We start from the raw sequence: 19,794 nt of genomic DNA on the forward strand, positions 1-19,794 counted from the left end.
TCCAGCCTAAAGTTTAACTTTCCCTTAGGGCAGCATTTCTTCTGGTGACTGGATACTGGCAGCTTTTGTGTTCTTCATTAGCCCGGTGATTAACATAGTGCTAGAGAGTTCTCACTACACCTCGCTGCTCTTCCAGCACTCGCTGGCAGATCTGTCGTGAGATCCCCGAGCAGCAATGCAGCCCTGGCTAACAATTCCAGAGATCAGGTACATTTGTATTTGCTCTTAGAACAATACCTACATATCGACCCGAAGTCATAGAAACCCCTGCTAAGCAATAACAACTTTAATGGGATTTTGTGAATGAAATTCCCATGGCAACAGCAAGAAACAGACTGCCAGGAAATACAACCGATTGCGGTTTTATGTGTGTTAGAGGGTTCTAAATTCGGAAAGAAACTGAGAAATAAGCAGCAGAAAATAGTGGACCTACGGGTTTTCCCTCTCACTCAGCATTTGAGAAACAAGCAAAATAAATCAAAAGGCAAGCGAAACAGCTCCACGGCATCAGGAACAAATTAGCAGCAGTGCTGGTGTACGGTGCAGACATTTGGCACACGGGGAATGCGATCTACCTGATACCAGCTCTCAGCTTTCTATGAAATCTGCTCCTGATTAACATGCGGAGCACTACACTTCTGAAAGGACAATGGTGGGAGACCTTCCACAAAGGCATCATTTTAAATTCTAAGGCCTGGAAAATTTCAGGCCTCAGGCCACGAACAATGGTGAAGGCTAACACAGCCAAGCTGCAGATCCTGACAAGTTCTATGCACATCACTACATCGGCTTTGTAACTTTTTAGCTGCATCACGCAGACTATGCCAAGAAAAAGAAAAAAATCTGTCAGCGAACAGGGTCCCACCCTTGCAGGCATTCTGCTCCAAAGGATTCCTTTCAGAATGGAAAAGCTCCCGCGAGGACGGTGCTGCGATCTCAGGTACGGAGCGGCAATAAAGCTCATTTACAAGGCGAACAGCAGCAGTGTCCCCGGCAGGCTGGAAGCCACCACCTTTCGCTGTGACAACAGCCCGGTGCCGGCTCAGCCCCCGAGAACAAAACGCCATCCCCGCGGCGCCGCCGCCCCGCCGCTCGCACACACCTTGCTCGTGCTCCTCCGCTCTGCCCGGCTGGTTGCCCATCTCCTCCGGCCGCCCGGCTCCTCCCGAGCCCCCTCAGGCCGCCGGAGCCCCGCTCATGCCCGGTGCCGGCGCGGAGCCGCCTCTCGCCGAGCCCCGGGGCTCAGGCAGCCCCGGCGGGGAGCGGCAGGCAGCGCGTTCCGAGCTGCTGGCGGCCGAGCCGCGCTGCGGCCCCCGCCGAGGCGGCTGCGGCGCCGCCTCCTCCCTCAGCCAGCCCCGCTCCCGGCCGGGCTGGGCGGCAGCGAGCGGGGCAGCGCCGGGGGACACCCAGCGGCCGCCGCGGGAGCTGCAGCTCCGGCCGGGCCGCGGGGCCGCGCAGCGCCGCTGGAGCCGCGGGCTCCGAGAGGGAGCGGCGCTCCGGCACCGCCGCGATGCTCCGGCACCGCCTGGAGCGGAGCCTTCCTGCCCTGGCACGGCCGAGGCGGACAGGGGGAACAGCAGAGAGCCCGTTCCGGACCCTGCACCGCGGTGATTCTAAGCTAAACGCTGAAACGCGGCTGGGGGCGAAGGAAGGCAGAGGGACGCTCAGCAGAGACCTGAGCGGCCAAATGTCTCCAAAGCAAAGCCAACATTAATTTTTCCCCAGTTCCACCACCCGAAGCACGCTTAGCATGGAGCAAACAGACCCTGCCCACAGATCTAACTACACTGCTGAGCACAGCACTGACATGCCTGGGCAAGGGCAGCTCCAAACCGTCACAAAAATTAGGGGACCCAATTTCAGAGATGCTCAGTGTCTCGTGAAAACATAGATACCCAAGGGATGCTGAAATGGAGACTGGACTCCTCTGAAAACCCGACCATGATTGTGAGCATGAGCCCTTTCTGACAAGTCCCATCCATCAGATCTGTTCTGATATCCTCTGGGGCTATTCCTGGGCCAGCCGAGCACCCCCAGCTGCTCTCAGCCTCCACTGGTGCTGACAACAGCACAGCAGGCTCACATGCCTATTATATTGAACAATATACAGCATTCAGTGAATACCATTAAAATCTATTTCCCTTTAGTAAGGTAAGGATGTGGTATTTTATTCCTAAAAGTCTACTACAGTGATTTTCAAATTTCCCCTTATGCTAATAGAACAACAATCAAACCTGACAGCCACAAACTGGAGCAGATTTCTCACCATATCTCTATCATCAATATTTTTGCCTGTGACTGATATTTTGCACTGCAAGAGCAGCTGCATAGGACAGGCCCGCCCAGAGCCTCACCAACAGCACATCTTTCCAAAAAAATCAAGATGCTCCACACTAATGGAGCCCTGATGTACATGGGAAATATGGATGCTGAATGACTCCAGTGATCAGTTTCCATTATGTGGATAATTAACAGAATCTTCTTGAATCTTGGTTTCAACAAGAAAGTTAAAAACAAATTCAGAAATAATAAACTAGTGTGTCTCCTAGGCTCAAAACAGCCTGAAAATTATGCATGGAGAATTAATCTATCTAGTTGTGAATCCATCACTTCAGATAAAGTATCTGGAGACCATTCAATATGATAGAACCAGAATTTTGCTAATATTTCAGTACAATAGGATGAGTTCATTGTCAGTCTTCAGCTTTCCATTGTTCTTCCTCTGACACTTTGTAGATGAAAAGTTTTCACACAGCTGTCTATATCTGGATGACATTAAACAACTCCTGCCTGCTTGTCTCATGACATGTCAAACACAAAATGCTTTGTTTAATGAATAAGCCATCAAAAAGGAATCAGTGACAGTACATTCTTTCTCTAAGTCATCTTATGATCTCTTAAGTCTTATATCTTACTACGGTGGGTACTCAGCCTGCCCTTTCCAAGGTACAGATGCAAACTTCCTCCAACTGCTGTTGAAATTCATCTCCCACACAGATTTTCTTCCACTATAGACTAAAAAATGACTTCTGCTTTCCTTCAACAGGACTCACCTGAGGGGCTGCATGAGCTGTAAGTCTGTTGGGCTCATAAATCCTGAAGCTGAGCATTTATTATTTCATCACCTACTTTCTATTTCTGTAATCACAAAAGGGAATAGTGTAACAAGGTCCCAGTGCAGCGCTGGTGCAAGCCTGGAGCAATTATAAAATGTAATCACTGACTCAGAGCAAACACACCTGAAATCTGAGCAGTGTAGAAGATTCAAGACTGGAAGAACCAATCTGTTATTTTTGACAGTGACACGAAATGTAAGTCAGAATATTCTAACACCATGATAGGGAGAATGATGTCAGGCCAAAGACTTCTAGCCCAGTCCAAAACACAAAGTAAAGCACAAATTTTAAAATACAGCTATAGCCTGAGCAGAAGTTATAGATAAGAGATTACTGCTTATGGAGCTTGCAGCTCAAGCTGAGGAAAAAGGAGTAACAGCAAGCATGAGATGGGGACCAGGTAACAAACCAGAACAGATGCATGGCTTAATCTTTAGGCAACTATTTGTTATCTGAACATTTTACATTACTTTCCCTTCCTCTTCAGTAATAAAGGTATAAAAACAAATGAATGCATTTCAGCTCTACAAAGCAGATTAGCTGGTCTCTTCCTAAGCATGAAGCTTGACTCATCCCCTTGCTCTTTGTTGAGCTGCCAATAAAACTTCACAAACACTCCTTTCCTATATAGTGAGAATGGGAATTAATTATTGAAGGTGTGATGTACACAATTCTTTCAACTCCCTAGTCAAATTACAGGACTTGCTTGCCAGGCATAGCTTTCTTTGCATGCTACTCTCAACACAGCAAATGAATGAGTGGAATTTCTGCTCAAATTGTAGTCCACACTCATGAGAACGAGTGTGAAGACGCCACCAAAGCTCAGATTTGCAGTGGCCAGGCAGCTGACAGTCTCTCCAGAAGGCTGAGGTCTAAAGAAGTTACAGATACTGATGCTGGACTAAACTGAATGGGCCCTAAGTGTGGATATCATGAACACCAGAGTTCACACTATCACACTCTCCTTCTTCCATTAATGCTGAAGATTTTATGAGCACCAAGTACATAGGTAGCAGGGAAAAGAAATCTTCAGAATCTATGCATCATTCCCAGTAGTGGACCTCAAAGGATTAGAAATATAACATCTAGACCTGAGCCCCAGATGAGCAAAAGCTTTTTTTAACCATGCTAGAAACAAATTTTTTGTAATGAAGACACTTGGTGAGGTCACAGTTCATGGCACAGAAGGACAGCCTTCCAGGAACCCATCTGGGATGGAGCTGTCAATCCTTCCCCTCTTGCTCTACAGTATTAAAATCTAATGTAAGCCAAAAGCTGCTAAAAAAAAAAAAAAAAAAACAGTGGAAAAAAAATACTACAAGGAATGCCAAGCCCTCCCCTGATCTGCATACTTGTCAGACCAGGCCAGCTTTGCATTCCTTTCCTTCTCCCTCCCATTCTTTAAGTGCAAACACAGTGGCCCTCTGCCAAGGCATTCTGGCTGCAATAGATTTAGGCCCAGAGAATTTGTGTTAAGGATCATTTCTCTTCAAACCAGCTGAAGGAAAGCTGATAATTAACCTAGGGCAGGTAGTCAGAGCGGGGTTGTGTTGACTTTGCTGAACAACTTCAGTAAAGAAGCCTGGAAAGAAATTAAACCAAGCTGGGAGATCCTAGATTTGTGTTATTCCCAGAGCATCCAGGCATGCTCCCCTCTCTGAGTGTCCCTAGGAAGGCTTGTGGGATCACCACAGTTCTCTGACAGCTGTAATGAATCCTCCCTATACATGTTGCCTTGAGCCAATTAACTGTCAACAATTTAATGAGTTAGGTCATTGCAGCCTTCAAGACTCAGCATTTTGGTATCCCTATCACACACTGAATCCTCTGAACTGGCTCAGGTCCCAGAGGGGCTCATGTGTGCCAACAAAGTCATTCTCAGGGGAGCACCCAGAGAAAAGGGTCTCTTTCACAGGTGGTTTTAACAAGAAGCTGAATGCAGAATCTCAGAATGTGTTAACAGAGATTCAGCACAAGAAATGTAAATTCTGCAGTAGATTAGGACAGCAAGAAAAAGGTACATTCTGCAGACAGTGCTGTCAGCAGAAGTTAATTCCTACTTGTTTAATAATGTAAGATGACTGCAGCCAGCCTGTGAATGCCTCTCAAAAAGCCTGTTATCCATAACAGGATCAGGTATCAGAAATCCTCCAGACAGCCTCTAAAGGCATTGGTCTCACTACACTGCCACTTATCAAAGAGGAAAAAGATGCCTGGAGAACAGTCATGTGAAGCAGCCCCCACTCCCAGCCATTCCAGGATGCACAACTGCCTATGGCTTACAGAGGGGAAGAGCAAAGCTTCAAAGAATATAAAAAACAACACAGCAATAAATATAATACAAGAATATTTTCAGCAAAGTCATCAGCAATCAACAGCTGTATTTGCAGGCTGTGCCAAGAAAAAAAAAAATCCTTGTAAGAAGAAGTAAGAGGAATTTGACAAGTAGCAGCCATAACTTAAATCTGGAATGGCAAATTTGATCTCCCTCAAATCTTGTGCTTTCCCTTCAAAGGATAGTGGGTGAAAAAAACTGGTGCTGAAACTCAGTCTGACTACTTGACACCTGGGGAAATCACACACAGAGGAGACATTTTGCTAAGGAATGCCAGGGAGGTTCAGGTTCATGGTTGTAGCAATATGTTAAACATCCTTGCAGATATTTCTAGGTATGTGTGGATGTCAATATGCATATCCAGCTGCATGTGGAGCTCTGGATGTAAATGCAGACATTTCCACTGCTCTGCATGCTACATTTCTGCAGCACTTGCCAATTTGAATGACAGCCTGACAAAGCAATATCTTGAGTCTTCCTTTCCTTTTTATACCACTTTTGGAGCTAGAATCTCTTTGTAGGAAAGAATAATTATGCCAGAGCTGTGTCTTTTACCTGGAATGGGGAACAAAATGCAAGTGGCTTTCCAGATGAGGTTTTGAAGCATATTTAGAGCTCCTGGGAAAGCCCAGATGAGCTCAGCCTCTTGGTTGCAGTGGAGCCTGGTGGAACAGAACATACCGATCTCATTAGTGACCCTCGCACTTGGCACTATCGTTCGCAAGGAAAACGAGACAGTAACGAGCCTGAATGCAAAGTGCAGCAACCTCTCCCAAACCTATAGCAGTGCTTTGATGTGGCAGATCACAAAAAGCAGGCGCTGTCAAAAGCTGATGTATGGCAGAGTAAAAGGGCCCCAAGGTCAGAGAGCTGTCCTTCAATAGAAATCACTTTCCTTTTTCCTGTCCTAATTGGGGTGCATTAGCATCTTATGAACTGCTAAATTGTCAGTTAGATTTTTTTTCTCAAGGATTTTTTCCTTTTTTAAAGAAAACTTTTAAATAAAAGATACTCTCTTGAATTTTCTGACCACGGAGGGAAAGCTTCTGGTCTGCATTAGTTTCACATTAACCTAAATTTTTACCCCACATTACAAAGTTTCAAGCAGCAAGCAGAGAAGTTAGCTGAGAGAAGACAATAAATTTGATAGTCCCTATATTACTATGAAATAGCAAGCTGAAAATGGCAATTCTACAAACATGCAGGAATCTCTGAAATCTGTATCATGGCACATTTTCAAGTTTGCTGGAAAAGAAGCATATCTAATGAGTGCTATGTGCAATAAAACCACACACCAGTCTCTCCCCTCTGGAATCAGCCACAGGTGAACAAGCCTCACCAGGGATATTCAAACTTTCCCAGCACTAACACCAGAGCTGGCAGGGACCAGTTGGCCTCATTTAGTTAAAGCCTTTCTTTTCTGAATACCAGCACTATCTACACAGAAAAGCTGCAAGCAGCTGTTTCAGAGAGAAATCAAGACTTTTCACATGAACTACATGAAAAAACAATGATGGACAAATGGAGCAATGGTATGTGCTCTACCAGCACAAGAAAGGAATTGAAGATACATAGGTACCATATTTAGTCACTGAGACATTAACTCTGATTATTGGGCAGGAATGTGAATGACAAATCACAGAAAAACTCATCAAAACAGAGCCCCTCCTTCCTGGAGCTGAAGATTGTTCAACTCAAACTGTGCCACAACAGAATATAAGCCTCAGGCCCTTCCATAGTTTTCCCTGATTATGCCAAATCTCTTGGCATTTTTGTTTCCCTATTTAATTTGCTGGGTTTATTACACCAGCCTGTGTTGCAGAGCAGCTTCATTTCCAATGCTGGCAATGTTCCATTCTGGGATTAACAGCTTTTGTCCAGGTAACCTGCAGAGTTCAGAGCCTTGACACGAGATGCTGAGGAGATAATTGAAACTCTTAATATCTTTGAGCTTCCCTCCTCTATGCCCCTGGATTGGCACCATCTCCAGCCTTGGATGTGGATCAACTCAGCAGGAACACACAGAAAGCAACAGGTTTTTGTTATTTTGGCTGAAAATTCAGGCCAAGTATTGACTTTCCCATTTTATGCATAATAATAAATGGTAATTTCTGATGGAGCAGGGGGTGACACAGCAGGCCACCCCTCACAGTCCTGCTGGCATCTTGGCTTCTCCCAGCCCCCAAAGATGTAGCACCTGTCTCCTGCTTTGGCCTTTAGAGAGAACTTGAGCTTGTCAGTAAAACAACCAGAATTTCTATACATGCTAAGGTAGGTGATAATAAGATTGTTATTGACAGTTTCTTATTGTTTCTGAGGCAAATCATGTCTAAAAAGATTTAGCCTTTATTTAGCTATAAAAAACAAGCTGATGAAGCAGCCTGAGAAGAAGTACAGCTATCTCTTAATTACATTTCAGGGATAACTGATACCTCATATTGGAGCTGGCAGCACTTGATATAAAAATCAATATATTTGTAAGAAATGGGAATGGCTGAAATAGTCTCAATGCTTTTGGATGATGTGTGACTGGACTGTGCCATGCCCACATCCTGGCTCTCTCTCCTTTCTGATGTCCAGACTCTTTTAGGTTCCTGTCCAACCTGACAGATAATAGCAGCTGCCACTGAAATCACATCAAAGCAGCACAGGAACATGATTAAACCAGACAGCCTCCAGGGAAGTTCTCAGAAAGTGCTTGAACTGGGAGTTTGTATGGACTGAATGACAGAACTCAGAGCAAGGATTTGGAATGACTTCCAGGCTCCATTGAGAAAGTAATTTCATCTGCCTGAACCTCAAATTTTCTATTTGCATACCAGTCCTGTCATGCAATGCTCTTCCTGAGAGGTAAATGATCACATAAGAAGCTTTGAAATTCTCTGTGAAATTGCATTTTTTAAGGTTATTTGGCTTGCAGACCTCAAAGGAGCAGAATCTGAAGTCATTGATTTCCTACAATCCTGAACCTTAGGGGAAGAGAGCCCTAGTTTCTCATGAATATACAAACTTCTCTATTTATCCATTTTTCAATAATTTCTTTTCTATATGGCTTCAAAGACTGAATGGCTTTATAAATACATGTATTAAAATCAATGTATTCCAAAATTAGTGAACTCTTGCTCATGTTTTACAATTTTCCAGCCCTTTTTCATCTACTGAGACATTAAAAACAATGCCAGAGGTCTGTAGGCTTGATTTTAGCAAACCCAAACAGCCACTTCAGGACAACCCATGGAAAGACATCATACTGTGGATAAGGAAGCTGAATACAAGACATTTATTTCTCCCTCTGCATCTTTTCCCACTGCCTGGGATTTCAAAACTGCCAAGGAGTTACAAAACCAAACAGCACAGCACAGAACTCCCAGCCAGAATCAGTCTCCAGCTCCATTTGCTCAACTGCACTTGCCAAGGATGGATACATGGGCTTGGCCTCATCCTCCTTTAAGTTGTTTATGATTTACTGTGTCAGCTCCCAACAGGGCAGGCAGGGGTAGTTCCATCAATAAAAGGCTGGAATAAATAACTGAAACTCCACAGAGGGCAGCATAGAAACAACCCTATTTAAACAACCAATCTTTAGGTCAATTATTTATTATCTGCAGCATTTGGAACATGTCTTACTGCTGAAGGTCAACACACAAATGGTGGACACTCACACCCAAAGAGGAAAGAAACCTAAGCTTTTTTATTTCCATACTTTTTTCCCTTTAAATTCTCTCACACAGGGCTATTATACCAACTGTGTACCATCAGAGTGTGGCTGGAACTAATAGAATATAATTTCAGTAAAATACTCAAACCACTCACTTGAGTAACAGACAAAAAAAGCCCAAAAAGGGGGGAGAGATAATGCCTGCAGTCAAGACATTAAAGGAAAACACAGAACAGATGAAGGCCATCAAAGAAACAAAGTCATTTTGGAATAAATTTCTAGATTTACACATTTGGCTACATATACAAACATCTGCATTTCCCAGCTACTGGAACCTCCTCACTTGGATTAGCTCCACAGTCAGCTTTGCATCTTGATCACAATCAGACTATTTGGGATGCCATTGCAAAAAAATACAGCAGCTGAAAACGTTCTCTCCTTTCCTACTTCTGTTCCCTAGAACATGCTGTGCCCTCTGTCATGCTCACTGGTGGTTCTCTTAGCAACAATACACCATTTTAGTGGGACTATTGGTATTTTCTTTTTCAGTGTGACAAAGCTCTCTCTTGCTCAATAAGATCAAGCACCTTCTAGTGGCCCTGACAATGACACCTCAGCATACAGCTGGATTTTCAAACACCCTTTTGGATTATGGAACCACTGTAAAAACAGACATGCAAGACACTGTATACACATTTAAAACAGTCCCTGCAAGAGATGGGACAGCTCTCTCTAGGTCAAAAACTATTTTAGAGGGGTAGCACATACATTCTTAGTGTTTATCTATACACTTATTCTCTTTTATTTAGCATTAATATTCCCATTCATGCTTCTACAAATGCAGATGCAAAGCAATATATGAGGTTATATCCAATGATGTGATTTAAAGTGACAAAGCAATGCCCAGATGTAACTTGACCTTCATAAACAATTTCAGCCTTTGTATTTAAAGTAGTCATCATCATAAATCTCCCTCCTCCAATCCCAGTTATTATAGCTGCATGCAGAAGAGGGCTCTCTATTCCATGCTTGTGTTTTGGTATCTGACAGACGTATTCCATTCTGGACTCCCTGCAGTGCTGTTTCCCTGGCTGCATTCCCAGGATCCTGTGCTGCATCATCTGTACAGGTTTTCATCTCCCTGCCTGGCTCCTCCCAAGCATCATGCCTCTTTATGGGCTTGTGAATCCCAAATTCCTTTGGATACAGCTAGTCACTATTAAATTTGAGGATTTACACACTGATCAACAGCAGAATTGGATCTGTCTTTGGGTTACTATGAAACATTTGTGCTGTTACAAGGCACATCATTTTCTTCCAAGGGTATATAAAGGTTTTATATTTCATTTTTTTAAACAGAACTCCCTCTCTGGTTAGTAACATTGTTCTGTCACACAGTCAAAACCTGCAGAGGCTGTGACAAATAGGAGGTCATGGTCAAATTTAATAAGAGCTCACATTCCCTTGGAAATGCCACCAGGGAGCAGACAAAAGCAAGCATTTGCTGAGCTCCTGGGGGAAAGCAGAGCGTTTACACCGAAGCCCTTGGTATGCAGATGGTGTCGCTGCCTTTCGAAACAGGCTTAGGTTTGAAACCTATGGGAACAAGCGGATGGGGCTGAGGCTGCTGGGGAGAGCGTGCCCCGGGCTAGCTCAGGAGCAGCACAGGCTGCACAAGAGGATGCCCAGGGCTGGCTCTTTGTTCTCACACCTCTGCCGTGTCCCAGGAGCAGCGGGGAAACAGCTCTGCTCACTCAGTAGAGAGAGAAGAGAGAACGCTATTGATAAGTGGGGAAAACTCCAGACAGTGATGCTGCCCTGCTCTGGAGACGGGGGCTGGGTGCCCAGCTGGGTCCCCCCGGTCCGGAGCCGCGGGCCACCGGCGCCACCGCCTGGCTGCTGGGGCTGCCCCGGCTCCTAAAACCAGCCAGCGCATCCCTTTTCACTCCGTGTCCCGGCCTCGGGGGGTGGAGGATGCAAAGCACATCGTCCTGTGACTGCCACACGGCTGTGCTGCAAGGGGGATAGGGGACGGTGCTAGGACCTTGGCAAAGCCAGTGACACTCGCAGCACGGCCCGCAGCATCTTTGTGCCTACCTGTGCTGGGCTTCAGCCGACTCTCAGCAAGCTCTGAAATGGCTCCTGCTGTGATTGTCTTCTTCAGCCTGGAGACTCCCGAAGCTGCTGCTGGCACAGGTTTGGTGAGCATGTCCTCGCTGCTCGCCCGCTTCAGCTGTGACACAGAGAGGGGAACAGGTCAGGACCCTGAATATTCCCCTCAGTTAGTTCAAAATGCAAGATTCCTTGGGAAAAAACTAACATTTCCATAAAGTAGCCCCATGGGAATATTGCCTTGATAATTGGAGTACATAATTTTTGTATTTGCGTTCTATTCTAAGTTTTTGTGAAGTGAGTTAAGAGATAAAACGCTTTTCCAACAATGAAGAATAAAAATGGGAAAGACTGTTCAAAAAGGCAAATAATTGAAAGGCAATGAGAAACCAGTTTGCAGGAGTGGTCTACTGGCACTCTGGCAACTTTTTGGGAAGAAATCTCTGGCGACACAAGTACTTACTCAAGAAACCCATGGAACACAAGCACAAGGTAAGATTCAAAGAGAAACACTGGCATGATCTTGCTTCAGCAAGCAGAAGTTACAGTTCATCTCTACAGTTCATGGTCAGCTGATTTCCCATTTGTGGGCCTCTAGTAACAGCCTCTAATTAATTTCAGGAAAAATACTTTAAGTATTTTAAGACCAAAGCTTTGGAGAATCTCCCTAGAGCAGTAGTTTTCCTATACTTTTGAGTTTGTGGGCACCTAAAGTGTTTTCTCAAATGAAAATCCACTTCCTTTGAAGCTGTCCAGGGCCACCAGGGGGTCCCTGAAGCACAGGCTGAACACCACTGCTGGGTTAAGAGAAAAGAGAGCTCACAACAAGCACTGCCCCTATTTAGTACTTCCTAAATGTGAAACATTTAAGCAAAACGAAATCTTTCAACTCTCATTCCTTCTCCCTTTCATCTTCTCCTCTGACTCAGAGTTTGTGGTTTCCTGGACCCTGTGAGCCCATAAGTTTCAATAGCTGAAGTGTTGATGGTGCTCCAGGATACCAAACAACGAACATTTTGCCTTCTGGCAGAGGTTTTGTCAGCTCACTCTTAGGAGGAGAATGGAACAACCTGACTTTCTGACCTTTAGAGAGTTCTGCAGTCTCTCTGAAGTAATTTCTTCAATGTGTTCTTTCCTATAGCAGCAACTATGATGCCTTTCCTACTCCCTTTCTTCAAGCAAGCCACTTTGATGATTGTGCATTTGCAGCTGGACACAATTTGAAGGCATTAGCTGTCATTAGGAAGAAGTGTCTCCACAATTAACACGAAATTTAACAAATCAATCCTATTCTGATTAGTGTTCTCAGAAGCATTTCTTCAGAGATGCTGCCTCAGCCACACAGCACAACCTGCCTGGAGCACTGAAATACCCCATTGGTAAGTGCATCTAGGGGTCTGCACAGCAAGTTCAATAAATTAATCCTTTCCTTGAAAAACTGGGACAATTAACAAAGTTTTAATCAAGAGGAGATCTAAATACTGTACCCTGCTATGAACTGTTCATTAAGCTTTATTACTGGGAAGCTACAACCTTGGTCTGGATTTGGATGACCAGGTTATTTCTGTTTGCTGGCTGCAAGGGTGCAGATGCAGCAGCATTTTGGGTGTATTACTCCATTTTCTTAAAAACATTACTTGGACAGAAGTTTCTGGTTTTTTTTAAATATATCTGCATTAAAAAAATTGAATTCATAAAATGGATTTGTTATATTGCAATGTCTTCTGTTAAGATATTTTGCCTTGAAGGGAGAGGCACAGGTTTTTAGGAATGCTGGAAATTCATTAATAAATCTCTTTGAATTTCTTTACACGTGTAACTATCAGCTGAACTAAGAATTTGGCATTTGTTTTTCCCCATCTTCAAAGTTAGGCAATTCCCTCACACACAGAGTGTGCAGATACAGTACATGCAAAACACTTTGAGAAATGTGTATTAATCTAATATACAACAAAATTTAAATCTCCCTGCACTTATCACAGTGGGTGTAGTAGTTTGAGGACTAAACCAAAGCTTTAACCTGGATCAAGACTGGAATGTTTGAACAGTCTCCAAGGATTAGTACCTTGCTGAGCCGGGATTCAAAGGCAAGGGAAGTGGAGGATTTGGATGTCTTCATTCCTGTGGAGGTGGTGGAAAGAGGTTTTCCTCTGTCAACTCCATGGCTCCCTTGCTTTGCTATTGCACTCCAAGGTCTGGCACTACTCTTCATTTTCGTCCCAAGTAATTCAGTCTACAGACTCTAAAAAGTAAAAAATTGTATGTATTTATGCACTCATACAAAAATATAACTTATCTTTATGTGACCTGAAAGGCAAGAGAGATATCTGGCATGAGTTTGAAGGGCTGAAAAGGCCATGCTAAACTTGATCCCCTCTCTCACAAACATCAACACTGAGCCTAGTAGAAGCCTTCAGAGCAGGCTATAGCCACTTTTACTTTTCATACCAACCACAGAAGGAACTTTAACTTTTCTGGGGACTGTTTAAGTCCCAAAACCTCTCTGAGGCACAGCAGAACACCTGTGAATATTGAAGCACAATGAAAGAGTAACTGAGAACATTGAAGCCCACAGCAATTTAAAGCCACCTTGGGAAAAAAAGGAAAATTACTTATTTTACCATTAGATCCAGCATCTTCAACTGAATAACCCTCACTTTTAGAAAGTCACATGAGAAGCATGTTTCCTCAGATGGGTGGAAAATATACCTTTAACTTATCAGAGTCTTCTACAGGAGCAGCAGTTGATGTTGCCACAGTGATAAAAAGATGTTCCACAATACCAAGACTCACAAAACATAGTAAAAAACCCCACTTCTTTGCAAACAAAGATCCAGATCCACTATTCCTCAGAGATAAGCTTACGCAAGAGAGAAATCCTGCCAGGAATCAGCAAACAGACATGATTTCCTTTTTTTGGATGTAGCTAAAGACATTTCAGCTGCCAGCAGGAACAACTAGCCTGTTTCCCTCAGCAGGCTGACAGATGCCAGTTAAACAGCTCTCCCCACTCCTGGAGATCTAAACCCATACATTTTCACCAGCCATTGCCCAATCCACACCATGAGCAGAATAAAAGAATTATTTGGATTTTTTTTTCTAAGTTCCACCATCTTGCTGGGTTGGGAATGTAAGGGAGGGGAGGTAGCCTGATATCTCCTGTCCTCCCCCACTTCATATAAGCAACATTTTCCTTCATTTTCCAAAATAAACACAGGATATAGCTGTGGCTCAGCCTTGTGTAGGCAGAAGGTAACTTGTCTGTTAAACAGGTAACCAGAATATCCACAGGCACAGGATGGAATGCTGGAAATTCATTCATAAATGTCTTTGAATTTATTTATATGTGTAACTATTAGTTAAAGTAAGAATTTGCCATTTGTTTTTCTTCATGTTCAAAGTTTAGGCAAGCCCCTCACCCACAGAGTGCTCAGTGCCTGGCAATGTGCTCAGAGGGAAAGTGAGCTTGGACAGCAACACCTTGACAGAGACACTGAAGCAATTTATTCTTGGCTGAGTCAGGAGGGGCTCTGGTCACATTTTACATCTCATCATTTGCTTTGTATCTGATTTCACATTCATAAATGAGAGCATCCACTGAACTCCCAGGACACAGCTCTGTCAGGGACCAGGGTGGATTTGATTTGACAGTGACAGCACCTTGCAGGTGCCACCTGGGTCTGTTCAGGGAGTGCTTCTGCATGGAGGTGAAGGCAATGTCAAGTGCTCAGCTGCTGTTCACAGAGAACAAAGCCAGCAAGTGACATTCCCTCTATTTGTCCTTGGTGCCTCTTGCAGGGAGGGCTGTCTGCTCTCTCCACAGCAGTTCCCTATCAGCTCCTAAATAAAGGAATTTAAAAGTTAGTAGTTGTTGCTAAGTATAGGCATTACCCCATTAAAATTCTTAACACATCCAGTGAGGAGCCATCCACTGATCTCATTAAGAGCCTTTGGTGATGATTATGCTGATCACTGTTTTAAAGCCCTGACAGATATGTAAACTATGTTACAATAGATGATATTATTTAGCATTCCCACAGCTCATGATCCACCTTAGCAAGCTTTGGTGCTTTTTATATTTAAAACCTTATCTTTTTACAGGCTCTTAATCCTTTTAACATTCACTGTATTTATATGGGTGAACAGGCAACTACACATGCAAACCCTCTTGCTGATTAGATCTCCAAATTATGCAGATTTTGGTTTTTTGCAGATCCAGTGGTTGCACATACACTGCTTTATTATACCCTCTGGTTTTCTTCATAACTGTACCTCATATTTTCCTGCCTTAAGCTGTACAGATGCTTTCTTGATATCCAAAGGAATTTGATTTTGAGTCATCCATGACATTTTCAAGTTGCACTGGAGTGATATGCTCATTAGACCATGATGTTAGGAGTAAAAGGAAGAGGTACTTAAAGGAAAAAAAAAACCAAACCACAACTCAAGAAATCCAGCCAGTAGCCTAAGGCAAACTGGCTTCTTCATGTAAAGAGAGCTGAATTATTTGCCATGTGGATTCAATAACACTTTACTGCACCAAGCAGATGAAACTAAAATTGAGAAGAAATACCTGGATTTATTAGTGTTTATTATTAGTTTTCCATGTATTTATAGGAGAACTGGAATTTGTAAAAATGGAGTTAAGACTTCTCAGGTATTTGGCTAACCTGAATTTGCCTTGTAGATAAAGATTTCCATCTCTGAAGTGGGATTCCAGGACTTTCCACAAGCCTTATATGTACTTCAAAGCATCAAGCCAGGTTGCACATCCTAAGCTGCTTTCATTCCTAAGTAGGTGACACATATTTGAGTTATTAGAAGTACTGCTTCAGTAGTGCAAAATAAAAGTACTTAAAAAAAAGTGAAAAAAAAAAAAAGTCCTGCTGTTCTTTGATGAGAGCAGAAAATCCATTCTCAGAGTCACCATCAACTTTCCCCCTCCTCCAAATGCAATTTATTGCATTACAATGAAACAAGTAAAACAAAAAAGCTCCATGGAAGGTGTGAGCAGCAGGGACAATGGAGAACCCTGGAGTTCAGCTTCATGAAATTGCTCATGGAAGGAGCTCATGGTAGCAGTGAACCCAAATATTAACTCAGCTACCCCCAGTGTCTGCAGCCAGCAGCAATCAGGACACCCAGCACTGGCAAGGAGGTTTCTCTTATCCTGATGCAAAACCAGCACATTTATTAAATACATCCAATCCAGCTCTCATCTACTTGTGTCTTAGAAGTAACTCTGCTGTATTTTCACTAAATATCAGCCTTCCACAAGGACCCCAGGGAGATTGATTTGATCTCTAGGCTACCCCCAGGGAGACTTGAAAGAGAAGCAGCTTTCCACAAGAGACACAAGCAAGCTGTTCCTGCAAACACAGGAACAAAAATCACTTGTTTTACACCCATTCTGTGTCAATGAATTTCAGATGAGAGCTGATTCTCATGGGAAAATGACTTGCTTTAAGCAATGCCTGGAGCTCTGTGGCTTTATTTTTCATTTTTGCACATCTCACAGGGAATTTTCCTTAGTAAGCAAACAGAATTACTGCCATCCTGAAATTCAAAGTCCTTCTTTGCCATCAGCCAGAGCAGTGCACTCAGCTGGCCAGACTAAATCCCTGTAACATGCCCTGCTTGGAGCTGGACTCTGAAAATGAGGAAGCAACCCCATGCTGAAATAAATGAGGACTCAGCAAGATGTAACTTCAGCAAAATTGGTTCTATTGCCAGGCACTTCCAGACTGCAGGGGTTTGGAGATGGATTTAAAAAAAAATCTTTTACACCCAAAAGTGGTGTCTGAATACACCTCTCCTCTGAAACAGGTACTGCAAAGGATAATCAGGTTTACCAAAAATGTAAAGCTGGTCCTGACAGAGCTTCTTCTCTCAGTAATCCTCAGAATTCCCTGCAGGCATCAGCCTTTAAAAATTCAGGCCATGCTATACAGTTCATCCTTTCTTACTGGTATTTTTAAAGGATATTTGGAATATGTTGATGAGGACTATTTTGGCAGTTGGCAGAAGTTCTGCAGTCCATTTTACTTGAAATTTTACTATTTTACTCTTTTATTAAAGGCTGAGAACCCAGACATTTCTTTATTAGCCAGTCCACATGCATTTATTAATAAAAGTCTTTAGAACCAGCCTAGAATGGTTCCCATATTATGGCTAGAAAAACTGGATTAAGAATTTATCCTAACTCACAGTCAGTCAGCATCAGCAGAAACAAGACCAGGGCTCCAGGATCTTTAGACTTGGCTCTGGATCAAAAGAGGAATTCACCAGTTCTGTGGAATAAACTTTTAGGACACACATTCTGCTGACTATTAAAGGTATTTTATTCTGAAGAACTAAAGAGAATAGAGAGGTTGATTTGAGTGATGATGAGCAATATTATTTCACAGTCAACAAACCTAGGAGTTGCACTATTAAATAAATTAAAATTATTAGCATATCTGCAGAAATGAAATTACCCAGGAAAATCCCTGTTGGGGGATGGAAAGCAGCTGTACCCCACAAATAACTTATACAATTTAGGTTTTGGTGCATATGTCTCTATGTCAGGACTCAGCAGGACACTCAAATTAAAGCAGAGTCATTCACAAGATGCTTTGGGAAAAGGAATGAAATAAAGAATTATGAAAGCTCATTACTGAATCTGGAGAGCAATGTGCCAGGTGGCAGCTTCACCAGGACCTGGGAATGCCCAGCAGTCCTGAAGGATGAGGCCAGAATCCCAACTCTACAGCTAAGGCCCACAAAAGACACAGGTGTGACTTTGGTGGGTCAAACCCCACAGTCCCCAGTGCCATTTTCCTGTAATTCAGTTACTTTTCATTACATCCAAGGGTCAGACTATTCCAGAAGCTTTATTATACACACTCATGAATTCAAAGCACGATTTTCTTTCTTTCTTTTTTTTTTTGTACAATCTGCATCATGCTTCTACTATTTTCCCTCTAATCAACTTCTGCTATTTTCAGAGAAACTATCAACTGGAACATAGAAATATCTAACAAGTTCAGTAAACTGTAAAGCATTTTCTAGTGGCACGTAGGAAGCTGTATGGCAGGATAGACAGCTGGGCTAAAATAGAATTCTTTTCTGCCTTTCACATCAATTAACTTTAAACAACAATTTTTAGGCTTGACAGATGCTTCCATATGACTCATCTTGATTTCTTAACTGATATTAGGAATCAAACCAGGGAGAAGCTGATAGGCCAAATACAGTAATTGGTAATGTGGAGATAGATGGCATAGAGAAAAATAAATTTGGAAATAAGATCAGGCTAAAAAATAAAAACAAAGTAGTATTAGTCCTTTGGTCACCTTTAACAGCTTTCCTCAGGTCTCTGTTCCTTTTATCTCAGTACAATTTCTGCATCTATCCATTCTCTCTTTGCTTTAATTCCCATTACCTTGGTTTTGGTGTATCTGAGGCTCTCAGTGCAACCTTCCTCCATCACTCCTCCAAGCAGTCACTTGCTGGATTCTTGCTGGTACAAAGCTCAGCTTTAATTAGATTTAGATGAAAAAGCCCACCAAAAAACCAAAAATACCAAGCCAGACCACTTGCTTCCACCCAAACATAACCCAGACAAAAGAAATGCCTATTTCCCAATTTCCCAAAACCTCATCTCTAAGGCTCCTCTTGCTTTTGCTGTCCAAAAAGAATCAATTATAAACCTGACCCCAGACACTTCACAGTTTCCTCTGGTCTACCTCAGCAGACTTTCCTTCCAATCTCATTTGCAGCTGAATTTTTGTGATTTGCTGGTAGAGGACCAGGAGACAAGACATCACTTGGAAATTTCCATGTCCAGACAGCAGGGCAGATTCTGCTGGTTTTATTCATGCCTCAAGAAAGATGGTTTTAGTGCTATTATTATTATTTTTCAACTTTAAATAGTGAAGAAAATGGTACTATAATAAACCAGCTAGGCAGCTGTAGAATTGATCTTGCAAGGAGTTAAAAATGCTGTTAAATTTTAGACACAGAACTACACAGAAATGAGGATACAGACATTCCCAAGGTCACCCATTTAGTCACTCTGTTGGGTTGAAGCTTGCTTTGCATTTTTGCTTTAATGATTCTTTAGTAGAACTCCTCAACATCAAAAGAGCACTTTCAATGTGGTATCAGATGAGAATTTTTTTTCCAGGGGATACAGCTCTACCTCTCCTCTATAAGCAACTATTGCAGAGCCAGTTCCTTTCCTTCCCCCCATGGTGTCAGATGCAAACAGATAATGGAAACTCCCTTGAACTTCCCAAAGACAAAGTTTATCTGTGGTTACAGTGGTAAGTGAGCAGCTCACATTTTTGTGTTAAGGCTTTTCTTGCTTATTTCCTTTGTGTGTTTTCAAGAATTCCCTACAATTGGTATTTATTAAGTAGTACACAAATGTACTGTAGGGTTCCAAGGATGTCCAAAAATGTTCAGAGATCAGAGATGATGGCCCAGGCAAGGACAGGCCCAGGCAGCCACACATGACAGATTTCCAGCCATCAGCTCAGCCTCCAAAACCATCCCCAAAAGGCTGCCAGAAGCCAAGCCAGCAACTGCAA

At 43.0% G+C, this 19,794-nt stretch overlaps 1 protein-coding gene across 3 annotated transcripts in view; it reads right to left on the bottom strand.

Moving 5' to 3' along the window:
• SPECC1 (sperm antigen with calponin homology and coiled-coil domains 1) overlaps positions 1-19,794 on the bottom strand; it is a 72,522-nt gene that overhangs the window by 49,825 nt on the left and 2,903 nt on the right. For 2 of the 3 annotated variants that reach the window (XM_084219079.1, XM_084219081.1), the window contains exons 2-3: positions 13,287-13,463; positions 11,207-11,342 (exon numbers count right to left, since the gene is read on the bottom strand). In XM_084219079.1, coding sequence (XP_084075205.1) covers positions 11,207-11,342; positions 13,287-13,433 — 283 coding nt within the window. In that variant the 5' untranslated portion in view covers positions 13,434-13,463. Of the gene's footprint in view, positions 1-1,102; positions 1,228-11,206; positions 11,343-13,286; positions 13,464-19,794 lie in introns of those variants that run through there. The other variant, XM_084219080.1, reaches the window with a different exon arrangement.

The sequence above is a fragment of the Fringilla coelebs genome (genome assembly GCF_963513975.1).
Source record: "Fringilla coelebs genome assembly, chromosome: 20".
Taxonomy (NCBI): domain Eukaryota; kingdom Metazoa; phylum Chordata; class Aves; order Passeriformes; family Fringillidae; genus Fringilla; species Fringilla coelebs.